The sequence below is a fragment of the Poeciliopsis prolifica genome, unplaced genomic scaffold, assembly GCF_027474105.1.
Source record: "Poeciliopsis prolifica strain line A6 unplaced genomic scaffold, Auburn_PproV2 SCAFFOLD059, whole genome shotgun sequence".
Taxonomy (NCBI): domain Eukaryota; kingdom Metazoa; phylum Chordata; class Actinopteri; order Cyprinodontiformes; family Poeciliidae; genus Poeciliopsis; species Poeciliopsis prolifica.
This window is the reverse complement of record NW_026562434.1, coordinates 521,333-536,181: the sequence shown is the minus strand read 5'-3', so window position 1 is coordinate 536,181 and position 14,849 is coordinate 521,333. Positions and strand designations below refer to the sequence as shown.

At 40.8% G+C, this 14,849-nt stretch overlaps 3 protein-coding genes across 3 annotated transcripts; all 3 read left to right on the top strand.

Moving 5' to 3' along the window:
• Positions 1–10,410: 10,410 nt before the first annotated feature.
• Positions 10,411–12,405, top strand: LOC129379566 (protein unc-13 homolog B-like). The gene is made up of 5 exons (XM_055060393.1): positions 10,411–10,568; positions 10,833–10,921; positions 10,995–11,141; positions 11,211–11,334; positions 12,319–12,405. Exons 2-5 carry the CDS (start codon positions 10,833–10,835, stop codon positions 12,388–12,390), a joined length of 432 nt encoding a protein of 143 aa, XP_054916368.1. The 5' UTR covers positions 10,411–10,568; the 3' UTR covers positions 12,391–12,405.
• Positions 12,406–12,478: 73 nt separating this feature from the next.
• Positions 12,479–13,502, top strand: LOC129379588 (protein unc-13 homolog B-like). The gene is made up of 4 exons (XM_055060409.1): positions 12,479–12,521; positions 12,682–12,829; positions 13,158–13,250; positions 13,339–13,502. Exons 1-4 carry the CDS (start codon positions 12,495–12,497, stop codon positions 13,500–13,502), a joined length of 432 nt encoding a protein of 143 aa, XP_054916384.1. The 5' UTR covers positions 12,479–12,494.
• A 626-nt stretch (positions 13,503–14,128) lies between these two features.
• Positions 14,129–14,618, top strand: LOC129379587 (protein unc-13 homolog B-like). Its single transcript, XM_055060408.1, has one exon. It carries the CDS (start codon positions 14,129–14,131, stop codon positions 14,450–14,452), a length of 324 nt encoding a protein of 107 aa, XP_054916383.1. The 3' UTR covers positions 14,453–14,618.
• Positions 14,619–14,849: the final 231 nt, after the last annotated feature.

Genomic DNA, 14,849 nt, shown 5'->3' with positions numbered 1-14,849 from the left:
TTCTGAGGCTGCTGTCAGTTGTTAAAGCCTCCAACAAAGCTCTGTAAGGACACAGATTGTTAATGCATTTATTTATTGATAAAAATTTGTCAATGATGATATAAATATTAAGTGTTGCTTCATCAGTTTGTCTCCTCAATGTTGGCTACTAGCAGATGATGAGTAAAAGAGAGATCAGAGCTCATAGGTGACTATTCATAATGCTACATGTTCAAGCAGCAGAAATTATTTTTCCTACTGAAATTGACACTGGATTAATGCAGCTCATTATAGAAATTAATGTTTCTCTTGCCAGCCTCTGATGGCTGCTGTATTGCAGTCTTTTAAGACTTTAGGTCCAACTATAGAATAAAGCTGTTCACAATGCATGTGAACTGCCATGTATTGTGCCAAGCTTAAATATGTGCAAAATTAATATCTTTCAGGATTAACACCTATTAAACAAACACAGGAAAGACAAGAGAGTTAGATTCTTTCTTACTCACGAGGAGAACAGACAGTCATGTGCTTTCAGTTACAATCTTCTGCTGCTCTGAAAACACATTTGCCTGCTCCTCTCTTTTTATTGTTTTCAGGATCCCTAATCACAAAGAAACACTGTAACTCTAAGGGAGGGGAAAACACTTCATCACATAGCGACAGCGCCAATGACAATCACTAACTAAAACACAAGATATCTTGCACTAGATAGTCTCGTTCCAGACACAGGGTTAAACAGAGCAAGTTTTTTACATCTTCACAGTCAGTTTTATAGTAATCTAGCCGGTCAAAGGCCTTGCTTCCCACTGAGAGATAACCCTACAGAAACCTGATGTCACTGATTTCTTTCAGTGAGGCCTTCTGAGAATCAGAGTAATTCAACAATACAAAATCATTCTTAATGCTAAGATGAAACTAAACAATAAAAGCATATAAGAAAAGATACATATAAAGATACATGAGAATAACAAATATTTGACAAATTACGTCACAATTTATCCAACTATATCATTGACTGGAACATAAACATAAAATTTTGAAGACCTATTTAATATTTTCCTCCGTGTCTCCTCAGACTGAGTTACTGTAACCTCTCAGAGAGAAGCTGTGAAGCTCTGTCCTCAGTTCTCAGCTCCCAGTCCTCCAGTCTCAGAGAACTGGACCTGAGTAACAACAACCTGCAGGATTCAGGAGTGAAGCTTCTCTCTGCTGGACTGAAGAGTCCAAACTGCAACCTGGAAACTCTCAGGTAAAATGTTCTCAATCCTGCTGAAACCAGATTTCTTTTGTTTACCTGCTTTCCAATATGTTGTAATTATTATTTGTTATAATAATGGATGTCTGACTGTGACATGGTTAAATAGGCTAAATTTCAACATACAATAATGGCTAATTTTCTTTTACTCCAGGCTGAAAGAACCAAAAAGAGATTTATTTAGAAAAGTGCAGGTCAGGCTTTGACTGATAGTGTAACGCTAATTCCTTGACAGATTGCTGCAACCTAGTTGAACAAAGGAGCATTATTGCAGATCCTTCCAAACAGCAGGTGTTGGAGTTAATCAACCATTGTGCAGGAAATGTTGATTTTCATTACCTGTAAAAGAAAATACAGTTTTATTAATATTTCATATTATTAAGAGTTTAAGCACCAGTTCCTTGTGTGTTTTCCCCTGCTGAAAATATCCAGTTCAGTCCTTGGTCTCTACCTCCATGTTCTCATTTTCTCATCATGTGATGAATTGTGTGTCTGCAGCTTATCAGGCTGTTTGGTCTCAGAGGAAGGCTGTGCTTCTCTGGCCTCAGCTCTGACCTCCAACCCCTCCCATCTGAAAGAGTTGGACCTGAGCTACAATCATCCAGGAGACTCAGGAGTGAAGCTGCTGTCGGCTGGACTGAAGGATCCACACTGGAGACTGGAAGCTCTCAGGTATGGAGGAACCTGCTGCAGGAGCAGAGAAGGTCTGATAGAGAAGGAAGAGGGAGAAATGTCTTTAGTCAGTCTGCTGGGATACATTTAGTATGAAGCTGAATAGTTAACTTGTTGCTCAAAGGAACAGTTTTGTCAGTCACTGCTCAGTTTTTTCCATCTCTGAATCCAACCAGTTTAAAAATGGAAAGATATAATCTGAGATTCTCTCTGCTTTTGTTGAAGCTGGTGTTTTCTCTCAAACCAGCTCTGATGCTGATATTCAGACTAGATTTTCAATGGACTCTTTCTGTTAAAACTGACACTGTATTAATGTAGTAATATTTCTCTTGCCAGCCTCCTTATTGCCTGTAGTTCAGTTCTTCAAGGTCAGAGTCCCAACTATAGAATAAAGTTTTGAAAAATATGACCTATTCTTCAATAAGTCCAAGAATATTGTTGACTGGAAAGTAACACAAACATTTGATGATTTCTTAAACATTGGGGGTTTCCGTAAAAAAGAAACGACTTCCTTCTGCATGGATATAAACTATAAAATTAAACAGTTCAGAACAAATGCAAATATCATGTAAAATAAAATTGTTCTTTCAAATCAACAAAAAACATTGTTGACTGGAAACAGAAGGCTTGTATGAATAACATATTTTCCTCCCTGTCTCCTCAGACTGAGTGACTGTAACCTCTCAGAGAGAAGCTGTAAAGCTCTGTCCTCAGTTCTCAGCTCCCAGTCCTCCAGTCTCAGAGAACTGGACCTGAGTAACAACAACCTGCAGGATTCAGGAGTGAAGCTTCTCTCTGCTGGACTGAAGAGTCCAAACTGCAACCTGGAAACTCTCAGGTAACTCTGGGCCATCCATCCATCCATCCATCCATCCATCCATCCTCCATCCATCCATCCATCCATCCATCCATCCATCCATCCATCCATCCATCCATCCATCCATTCATCCATCCACCCATCCATCCATCCATCCATCCATCCATCCATCCATCCATCCATCCATCCATCCATCCATCCATCCATCCATCCATCCATCCATCCATCCATCAGTTCAGATCTTGGTCTTTACCTCAATGTTCTCATTTTCTCATGTGATGAATTGTGTGTCTGCAGCTTATCAGGCTGTTTGGTCTCAGAGGAAGGCTGTGCTTCTCTGGCCTCAGCTCTGACCTCCAACCCCTCCCATCTGAAGAGTTGCCTGAGCTACAATCATCCAGGAGACTCAGGAGTGAAGCTGCTGTCGGCTGGACTGAAGGATCCACACTGGAGACTGGAAGCTCTCAGGTATGGAGGAACCTGCTGCAGGAGCAGAGAAGGTCTGATAGAGGAGGAAGAGGGAGAAATGTCTTAGTCAGTCTGCTGGGAAACATTTAGTTTGAAGCTGGTATACATTCATATCATTTATAAATGAATGGATAACATTTTGAACCCCATTTTATCTCTTATTACAGTTTAATAACTCAAATTATCTCTGGTCATTTTGGTTGTGTAACTTTTTAAACAGCAGCTCATTTAAACTATAAGAATCTTCCACATGGTTCTGAATGAACCTGGGAAACCAACCCATCACTGAACCACAATAACATGGTATTCAGAGCAGCAGGGGGCCAAATATAGCTCCATGTGGAACCAAGAGGTTGGAGAGAGAAAATCAGTTGAAACTGTTTCCTATCAGAGTTCAGTTTGTCTCTCTGTCTTCACAAACCAGGAGCATCATGGGCTGGGCGGGGCTTCCACTGATGATCTACTGAGGAAATACAAGAAGCTGATTGGCTGATTTAAAAATAAGTTAAAAATATGCAGATTAATGATATCATATAAGATATGATATGTAATTGTAGAGACACAGCTGGGAAACAATTTGGACTTTAAAAGAATATTTCATGGAGATCTAGACCAATCAGCCCAAATGAGGAAGATCAGAAAATGGTCAGATGGATGTGGAAAAGTTCTCAAAAAGTGAAACAAAGATTCACAACTTTCAGGACTTAATGAAACCAAAATACACAAAAACATGAAGCAAACTGTTTGAGGCAGAGTTTAGCAGTTTTATTTGTATGGTAGTTTGTCCTCAACTAGGTGGCGCTAGAGTCAGGAGGAGCAGCCTGGAGAAAAGGCTGATCCTCCCTGATCTGTTTCCAAGCAGTCAGAGTGCAGAAGTTGAGAGCTGGAGAAGTTTCCTCCTGTTGCTGCAGCAGCAGAGATGTTCTGCTTCATGGACTAAATCAGGTTGGAAAGAGGAGAGATCTTTACTGAGCTGCTGGATAAAAGCTGCTGAAACATTTCAACTCTTTCTGGAAACTAATGAGACAGAAAAACAATGGATGTTTTTACCATCCAGACCTTTAGAACCAGTTCAGCTCAATAATTCAGTTGTATCTGTGGAAGATGAACAGATTTGATGTGAAATGATGAAATTCTTCATTTCTATCTGATGTTCCAGCAGATCAGTAGAAAATGGAGCTGCAGCTCTCAGACATTTCATTTTTTCTATCAATGAATCCACTGATTAAAGCAGGAATCTCATCTCCATGTTCTCCTCCCAGAGGTTCCCAAGGTTTGTTCCTGGAAGCTGCTGCTGGTTCCTCCAATCCAGGCTCCGCCCCCTTTAGAGGAAATCTGTCCATATATGGTGCTAAGAGTCACCTTGATGCTGCAAAGCTTTGTTCAGGGTTGATATGTCAGGATGTTGGTGTCAGTCGGTTCCAGGCTTTAGTTGTTCTCCTCATGAGGAGCTGAAGTCTCTGACAGGAACGTGGAGCTGAACAGGAGAAGAACTTGAAGCTTCTTCTTGGCCTCTGATTGCAACAGCAGGACAATCCAACATTTTAGTCTGACTTCATCTGGAAATATTTCTTTGACCCTCAATCAGTGTTAAGGCAGGCCAGCTCCTCATCAGACCTGAGATCTTCTCTGTCCTCCATGCTGGAAATGTAGAAGTCCAGCAGCTCCTGGTCAGTGACATCAGAGCGTGACATCAACAGTAGAGTGATGATGTCATTTCCTCTCAGAGCAGCTTGGAAATCTGAGAGGAAAGATGCAAACAAAGACTCTCTGGACTGTTGGATCTGCTGGTTCTGGTTCCAGATGCTCCTTGGACACTTTCACAAGCCATTACTGCAGCTGCTGGATTCAGGATGCTGCTTCTTCTTCTTGGGCTCATTGTAAATGTGTGCAGCGCCACCTGGTGGTGCTGGTTGGTAGAGGAAGTGCTGAAAGGTTGGAGGTGTTTGTGCAGAGTGTGTGTGATGATGGAAGCCTCTCCCTGGTTTGTGAGTCTGAGCTCAGAGATCAAATCTTTGATTCTTGTTGAATCTTTGTTGAATGTGATGCAGCTTCTCCTTTTGAATGTTTGTATTTCTGGATATTACAGTGAGGCCACAGCAGGTTTTCAGCAGCAGGGCTGTTTAGTGTTTCATTCCTTCATCTGTGTGGGAGTGTGGATGGATCAGGTATCCAGGTGTTGATCAGAGTTTAGATTGATTGTATTTTAATGCTGATTATTAAATCAGGTGGAGCTTCCAGAAATGTTTCCTTAGTTTCCTGATGTCCTTTTAGGCTTCAGTGAGTTTCTTCAGGTTGTTACTGAGGGATTTCCTTTCTCCTCTCTGTTGGAGCTTTTCCTGTGTTTGGAGAAATGAGTTGTGCTGCAGCAGCACCAACTGTCCTTCCTACATCCACTGCAGTTTGCAATCCAGATGTTGGACTGTTCCTGTCTCAGTGGAGGACAATGTGTGTCTGAAAGACATGTAATGTCCATGTTTGCTGCTGAAAGAGACTGATGGTCTGACCCCCCTCCTCCTTTCAGGGTGGAGCCTGCTGGAGGCCGATTCTTGACTCCAGGTCTGAGGATGTAAGTGTGTTTTTCATCTGATTCATGACAACAAAGCAGCTCACATTCAACCATCTTCAAACTGTCACATCACTCATTCAGGAGTCAAAGTGTCAATAAATGATCAATAACTGCAGCTGGATTGTGTTTGTTCTCCATCAGATTCCTGTCAACTCACCATCGACACAAACACAGTGAACAGAAAACTCAAACTGTCTGAAGACAACAGGAAGGTGACATGTGTGAAGGAGCTTCAGTCATATCCTGATCATCCAGACAGATTTGATATCATCAGCTGCTGTGTAGAACTGGTCTGACTGGTCGCTGTTACTGGAGGTTGAGTGGAGAGGAATGTTTATATATCAGTGAGTTACAGAAGAATCAGAGGAAAGGCATGAGACTGTTGTTTGGATTAATGATCATTCCTGGAGTCTGATGCTCTGATCGTCATGGTTATCTGTCTGTCACAATAACATAGAAACTCGTCTCTCCTCCTCCTCTGTCTCTAACAGAGTAGCAGTGTATGTGGACTGTCCTGCTGGCATTCTGTCCTTCTACAGAGTCTCCTCTGACTCACTGATCCTCCTCCACACCTTCAACACCACATTCACTGAACCTCTGATTCCTGGATTTTCTGGTGGTCCAGTTCTGGTTCTTCAGTGTTTCTGAGCTGATTTGAGTCTAAAGAGTCTAAAGTTTTTCCTCCTGTCAGAGAAACTCTCTCACTGTTGAACAGATAGTTCAGTCTCTACAATCTATTTCTTGTGAAATGATTCTGATTGAGTCCTTGGAAACTTTTTCTTCTTCTCTCCTTTAAAGATGGAAGCTGGGATTATTCCAGGATTATTCCAGGATTATTCCAGGATTATTCCAGGATCACATGTTTTTCAGTTTGTTTTTGTCATAGCTTCACTCTATCAAGAGATGCTGGTATACTGGTGGTGAAGCAGCAGCAGAAAACCCAGGATATAGTTAAATGATGGTTTTAATAGTAAAAATAGTCCAAGTGGAAACACAAAAACAGGCAGCATGGCTGAGCTGAAGCCAGGGCTCAACGCCTGTAGCAACTGTTCATCCTGGTGGACAGAAGAACAGGCTTGACAAAATGACGTGAAGAACGATGAGGACCCGATGAGGAACAAAGGACAACCGTGGGATTAAATACACAGATGGTAATCACAGAAACGAGAAACACCTGGGAACAATCAAGGGGAAACAGGACAACGCAGAGACTGGAAGCATCACAGAAAAATAAGGACCGCTCATTTTGAAGGCTGCCTACGTTCAATAACATGAAAAAACTGCATGTTTTATATGAATTCAATTAGTACTTAATACTCTTTACACAAAGTGAAAGTACAAATGTAATGTGTTTAAAATTTCACAATAAAATAATCTCATTAATCCTACATGATTAATTTTCCATTTTTATTCAACAATTAATCATTTCACCTCCAAAAACCTAATTTTTAGTTTATTCCTTGACAATTTTTTTTTATTTTCCCCAATAATTAAATCAAATTTACTGACAAAGATCCATAAGTTAAAACCTGAATCTCTAACAGGGAACATTTAATGTCCATATCTGGTTTAAAAGGCTCAAAATTAGCAGCCATGTTTAAAATGTTGGTCATCCTGAAACCCAAGTGGCTGATGGGAAACCTGAGGGGTTAGCATGCTAATCTTTATCCCTGTATCTACACTTTAATTACTTTTTCAGTGAAATGCTGAATTTAAATACTTCATCATGTATATTTACATAAGTCTACTCTGAGTCTAGTCAAAGTTTTTATAATGAATCAGTGATTTATGATGTGTTCAGCCAATCCAAGCTAAAATTATTTAATTGTTTATAACATAAATATCATGTTTTATTATAATTTGGCAAACCAAGAGATTATTCATGTGTTTTATTTACTGTCACAAAGCTTGACCTCATGACCTCGTGTGTTTTCTCCTGTAGAGGAAGTGCTGCTGCTTCTGTTTTAGCTCAAACCTGAAACAATCGACCTCCTGATGAACACAAAGTTCTGCAGAGTGTGTGTGAACACACCACTGGGTGTGTGTGTGTTGACCGCTGCCTTCTTGTCTTGATCACATGCAAATCAGCTGTTATGAAATGTATTTCCTGCTCCATTTCAGAAACACTTTCCCACTCATAAAATACACACATTTTGAAGCGATGTTCATTTATATTTGTCAAACTGGCAGATTAAGCAAAGATCAGAGTGTTTGGTTATTGATCTCTGTTAAAAAGGGAGAGGTTTCGGGTTTTCATAACTTTAGAGCAAAGATAAACTCTGAAGGATTTTCCAGGATGTGATTACATGATCCTTACAAAACATTTTATTCTTAGACCAAAATAAACAATTCCTCTTCATTTCAGGTGAATAACTGCAAGGTGAAAGTCCTGATACACAAAGAGTGAGTCAAGATTCCAAGATTTTACTAATAAAACAGTTTTTTATCAAGCCAGATATTTGGAGGATTTTCTTTCCAGGCTGAGAGAAGAAAAATGGATGAACATTCAGGTTGGAAACATCATCAAACTGGAGAGCAACCAGTTTGTTCCAGAACTTTCTGATCTCAGATCTGGAAACAAACTTTAACTGAGACGTTACTGAAGCTTGATGTTCAGTTGGTCCAAATCTAAAGCTGGTCTGCAGAGATGACTTCAGGGTTTGTTTGTTTCTGCTCACCTGGAGCACCAGCCGGGTGGAGTCAGTCTGAGTTCCTTCATCATCTAAAGAGAACATTGAAGATCCTCCTGGAAAAAATGGAGCTTTGGAAAGAAATCAGCAGGAAGTGAAAAAAAAAAAGGATCTTCATCACTTGTGAAGTGAACGACATCAGAGTTGGATTCAGTGGAGTCACATGAAGAACAGAAAACTGAGGCTAGAATAATAAACATCATGCTAAATATCAGCTGCAGCTAATCTGTCAGAAGAAGCTTCAGGTTGAATCTAAAGGAGGCTGAAGATCTCAAAGTGGATGAGAGGAAACCTGATGAGCTCTACAGTCCACTAGATCCAGATCAGAACCCTGGAGAACATCTACGCTGGAAGCAGAACCACAAGCTAGAAAATATCCAGGTTTCTATCCAACCTGAACACAGGAAGTCCTTTCTTCTTCTGCTGCAGCTGAGAAGGTCCTGCTGCAGAACTGGAGCCACACAGTTCCTCCACAGCAGAACAGAGGAGGTTCTGGAGGAGACCAGGGTCCACATCTGGACTCAGAGTTCTCCTGAGCTTCAGCAGAGCTGCTGGCTTTGGTTCTGATCCGCCTCTGTTCTGGTGTCTGATCTCCAGAGAGGATCTGAACCGACCATCAGAACTCAGTGGAGGTGGTGGAGGATGAGGATGGGGCGCGGCGAGGAGGTGGAGGAAGAGCGCCGTGATCCATCTCTCTGCTGTGGAGACCTGAGGGAATCTGACAGAGAAACAGCAGCCTTGAAATTACAACAACACTATTATTTAATAGTGTTGTTGTAACACTATTGCTATTATTACATTATCAATGACGATAATGTTTCTCCAACATTGATGTTGAGGGTCAAGTGTTCAAATTAGTGATAGATTCCAGTTTTGACATCATATCAATTTGATTTGTTATTGATTGTTAGGAAATGCACCATGTTGAAATCATATAAAAGAAAATTAAGGCTGCCTGGGAAAATACGAATCACTCTGTTAAATTAACATTTTAATATGAAATTCAAAAGTTTTTGTGCAGACAAATCTGCAGGTTTTCCTTTTTAAGAAGAATATTCTAAGACTTAATGCATCTCAAACTCCCTCCAAGCTCATATATCTTTCTAAAAAGTTACTTGTAAATTAGTTTGTCTTATTTTAAGTGTCCAAATGTACTTGAACAATAAACTAGACCAAAAATAAATGGTAATATTTTGTTTTTCTCTGATAGTATCCACGTTTTAACTCAATATAAAGTCAGTTCTTGTAATTGTGGCTGGAGAAAGACATTCTCTACCTTTTCTCTGCTTTTCTAGCTGAAGAACAGCGCGCTAGCATGGCAGGCAAGTCCACTGCATATGCAAACATGTAAAACATGACTGCATATATGCCTTAAAAATAACTTTAAAAAAACCACTGCACAATTATCTGAATAAGCAACAAGACAAAACCTTTGTTGCCTCTTTACTGCAACTCCTAGTTTGAAGGAAGTGAGGAAGAGGAGGAAGTTAAAGAGGAAGGGGAGGAAATGGAGGCAGAGGTTTGTTGCAGTTGAAAGTGGTTTTTAACATCCTTCATTCTCCAAATCCAAAGTCATTTCCAAAGATTTTCCCCAAACTGAAACTAAAACATCCAACATGGTGGAGTTTTGTTGTCTGGTTTGATTCTCATCTGTGAGGATTTCCTCTTTAGATTAGCAGCATTTTCCCTTATTTCCATAAAAGCGCCACTTTCACGTCACCTTCAACTGTATTTTTCATTTTAACACTTTATTTGTTCCTTTTTAAATCATGTGTGATAGACTGAGAAGGATGAGGTGGGTTAAACATGTTATCTGGGATTAAATCACCTTAATATTCACCAAAAAGTCCAGAAATCATTTGGATTTATACAGCTCCTCCACCTCTTCAGGACAGTTTGACACTGTTTGTGTTTTTTTTTTATATCTCTAACAATTTTCTGACACAAAGATGGACGAACCGTTTGAGAAGGTAGGCACAAGCAGAATATCCTAAATTAGATTCTTAATATGCAATTTCCACTTGATGAGTGTCAAAATGGGGCATTTCATCCAAAATGTCTTGTTTTACCTCCCAACTTTCTGCCACATAGAGAGAAAATGCATGTGAGGATCATGAGGTGAGTTCATGCGTGTTACAGGAGGTGAACTGTAACATGCATGTTATTATGAGTAGAAATGCAAACTACACCAACAAGGTGTTTAACGGACTCGTAATGCAACCGTAGACTCTCAGGTGTTTTGTAATAATTCAGCTTTAGAAGTAATTTAGCTTCCAGGTTCTGAGTCTCAGTAAAATCCCAAAACTTCCCAGTTTTATTTCCCTTTTTCTTTCTCTAAAACCTTTTGTCAGCCTTTTGAACTTGAAGGTTTCTCTCCTCCAGATGGACACGGAGGCCAGCGACCTGCTCAACGACCTGCAGGTTCGGCTCAACAACGTTCTGGACGACCTCAGCAGCACGTTTGGGAACAGGTACGCCGCCCTCACACCCCCACGTTTCCCCCACTTTGTCCCCAGTGCATCACTGGCTTTTCTTCTCCTGCAGCTTCCAGAGCCGCATCACCGACTGCATGCGGCAGATGGCGTCGCTGCTGTACCAGATCAAAGGACCGCTCAACGAAAACACCAAGAACCAGGTGGAGGGCGACTCGGACAACATGCTGCGGCCGCTCATGGACTTCCTGGATGCGCAGTGGGTTCAGTGGATTTCCCCAAACACGGCTCGTCCGTCGGCGTGTGAGTGAACGTCTTGTTTTTGCAGATTAACGCTGTTCGCCACGGTGTGTGAGAAAACCGTCCTGAAGCGCGTTCTGAAGGAGCTGTGGAGGATCGTGATGACCAGCCTGGAGAAGAACATCGTCCTGCCGCAAGGGAACGACACCTTGGTGAGTCTGACGCTCGTCTCCGTCACTGGACAGGTTTCCATCCAGATGGTTTTGAAATGTTGTCAAAAAGTGTGAATTACATAACAAAAACAACCTTACCAAATATTTTTGATCTAGTTGTCAGTGAAACTATCGTAGAAGCTTATTTTAAGTCAATAATTTCTTAATATTGCTGATCAAATTTGATTATTTCACCTAAATCAAATATTTTTGCAATGTTATAAGGGAAATAATAACAGACTAAAATCTCATTTTATTTCAATAATTTTGTGCAAAATAAATATAATGAACTTATTTTGTGTAGGACAGATTATTTCCCTTATAACAAATCATTTTTCCCTTAAATTAAATAATCTGCCAACTACTTTTTTTTTCAATATTAAGGAATTATCTACTTAAAACAAGCTTCTTCTTCTGATAAGTTACTATAAGTTATTTTGTCTTATTTAAAATGTGCTGAGATATTTTAAATTCAAATTCAAACATACTTTATTGATCCCAAAAGAAAAGTTAAATGTAATTCACATTCGTCAAATTTGCACTAGAAACTAGAGCAAAAATACTTGGTAAGAGTTTATGGTTTTGCAGTGTAATTTGCATTTTCTTTTATACATTATTATAAAATTTGCTCAAAATTTGAATCACAGCTGGATGGAAACATGGCTGCCATTTTGAAATGGATCAACTCGTAATTGTGTCATGATGAGATGTAAACATTTTGACAGACGTGACCAAACACAAAAAATATTTTTATCCATTATGTTTTAAAATGATGACTGTGGCATATTCAGTTTAATTATTAGTCAACAAACTGAACATCATCCAATCACATACAGAGCAGATAAATAACTCACTTTATGTCTGAACATGAGTTGTATCGATGCTTTTTTTCCATCTCCATCAAACTTTACTAATATGATACTTAAAATTGAAACAAGGCTTCTGAAAACTAAAAGAATCATTCATTTTTCTGTTTTCCTGAAGGGAGCACAGATCCTTTCTGCTGCTAAAGAACTGGGACACCTTTCCAAACTGAAGGTATCAGGTTGCCTTTGAGTTTGCTTTCTCCTGTGAATTGGTCTAGTCAAAGTCTTGGTTTGGGTTGTTTAGGATCACATGGCAGGAGACGCTAAAACCTGACGCCCAGGCAGTGTGCCGTCATGGATGTGGCTCTGGATACCATCAAGGTGAGAGCGAAACGTTGACCCCTGGTCAAACAGAAAAGTACAATTCATTCACATTTTAAGAGTCTTTTAGTTGATCAACTAAAAGTCTGATTAACTCCACTTTAAGTTTAATCATTCAGGTTGTAGAACGCTGATTCCTCTCGTTTTGTTTCCTACGCAGCAATACTTTCATGCGGGCGGGAACGGCTTGAAGAAGACTTTCCTGGAGAAGAGCGCTGAGCTTTCGTCGCTCCGCCACGCTCTGTCGCTCTACACCCAGACCACCGACACGCTCATCAAAACCTTCGTGACCACGCAGCATTCACAGGGTAGATCCAAAACGCCTCAAAGGAGATTAAATACGGGAGAGTTTCAGATTCCTCGCTGCTTTTGTCTCCTGGATTTGGTTGTTTAAGTTGCTGTCTTGTTTTTATCTCCTGCTGCCTCTGTGCCAGTGCACAATGGGAAGGGTATTAGGTTAACCCCTAATGAGAAATCCAGCCCAGCAGGGGTAGGTCTCCATAAATCATCATCAGCCCAACTTCCCTTCATCGTTTTCTCTCTTCTGTTTTGTGAAACCTGCGTTTCCGTCGCATGACTCTATAAAACGTGGTTTTCTTTGCCTGCATTGGACCAAATGTGTTTGTGTTAAACCAGGCTCAGCTGTGGACAAACCCATCGGAGAGGTTTCCCTGCAGATTGAGCTGTACACTCATCCCAAGAGCGGAGAGCGGAAAGTTACTCTCAAAGGTCCGTTTGGGCTCATTTTGAACCAATAAAATCAAAGCTGGAGCATTTTAGTGTCATTTCTGTTTAAATGTTTGTGTCATTGATGCAGTGATTGCAGCCAGTGATTTGAAGTGGCAGACGTCTGGGATGTTCAGACCCTTCGTGGAAGTCACGATGATCGGGCCGCACCTCAGCGACAAGAAGCGCCGATTTCAGACCAAATCCAAGAACAACAGCTGGTCTCCCAAATACAACGAGACCTTTCACTTGTAAGTTCAAAACCAAACGTCGTGACACATTTAGGATTTGAAGCTCTTTTAATTCTGACTTCATAAACTGTTGGTTACACAAAACAAAGTCCTTGTGAAATTACTGGACAATGTCAGCTAATGCGCTAGCAGCACAGCTAATTGTTCATTTAGTGTTTCTGCTAAACATTTAGTGAACTTCCTCAAATTTAACTTTTCCAAATAAAATCTGGATTTATTTTAAGAAATTAATTGTGTGGCAATAGTTTTAAAAGTTATTTAAAAAAAGCTAAAATTAGCTCTACTATTAGCACATTAGCAGCTAATGGAAGTGTCCCTTCTGCTGCAGATGTCAAACTTTATTCAACTGAAAGTGTAGAAAACAGCAAAAGTACATTAGTGCTTTAGATTTAACTTGAAACTGATTTAGGGGAATCAAAATGTGTTGCACAACAAATTTGCTCTGCTATTAGCATATTAGCAGATTAGCAATAGTGTAATCTACCACTGCAGATGTGGACCTCAAATAAAAGTAAAATGTTTTGATTTAAAATGGAAAATTAGATCATCAAAAGCTAGGTGTACGAATGTTTTTAAAGTTTCAGAAAAAGCACAAAATCAGGAATTAGCTCTGCAATTAGCGCCCTAGCCATGTGCTCCCACTCCTGTGTTCTGCTCTCGCTCTGCAGCGTTCTGGGTGTTCAGGACGGGTTCGAGTGCTACGAGGTTCAAGCCTGCGTCAAGGACTACTGCTTCGGCCGCGCCGACCGGGTGGTGGGCCTGGCCGTGGTGCAGCTGAGGGACATCATGGAGAGGGGCAACTGCGCCTGCTGGTGCCCCCTGGGGCAGCGCATCTCCATGGACGACACGGGCCTGACCGCCATGCGGATCCTCTCCCAGCGCTCCAACGACGACGTCGCCAAGGAGTTCGTCCGGCTCAAGTCCGAGACCCGATCAGCAGAGGAGGGAAGATGAGGCTCTGCTTGATGCAGTGGCACTGCTTTGACCTCTGACCTGTCTTGGCTGCTGTGTAAAACCTCACCAGCTTCCAGTGTTCTTCAACTTCACATTTTTTTAAGTCTCGTCCGCCTCTACTGAGGAGACAGAACCCATCCAGAACCTGTCAAAGGGCCGAATAAGAACCCACCCGCCCCGAGTGTTCTTGTGCAATAATCCAACCCACCCCTCCCAAAGTGTGGCCAAGTGGTTCAAGCCTTACACTCTGCAAGCTGTGAATGTGTGTTCATGTAAAGGAAAGAAATCCCTGTTTTTAATGAGCACAAGTCAAATATTTCACTTCACTTAGCAAAGAAAAACTACAAATCACAATTTGTTTTCTAACAGTTTGAGCAGGAAAATGCCTTGTCATGCA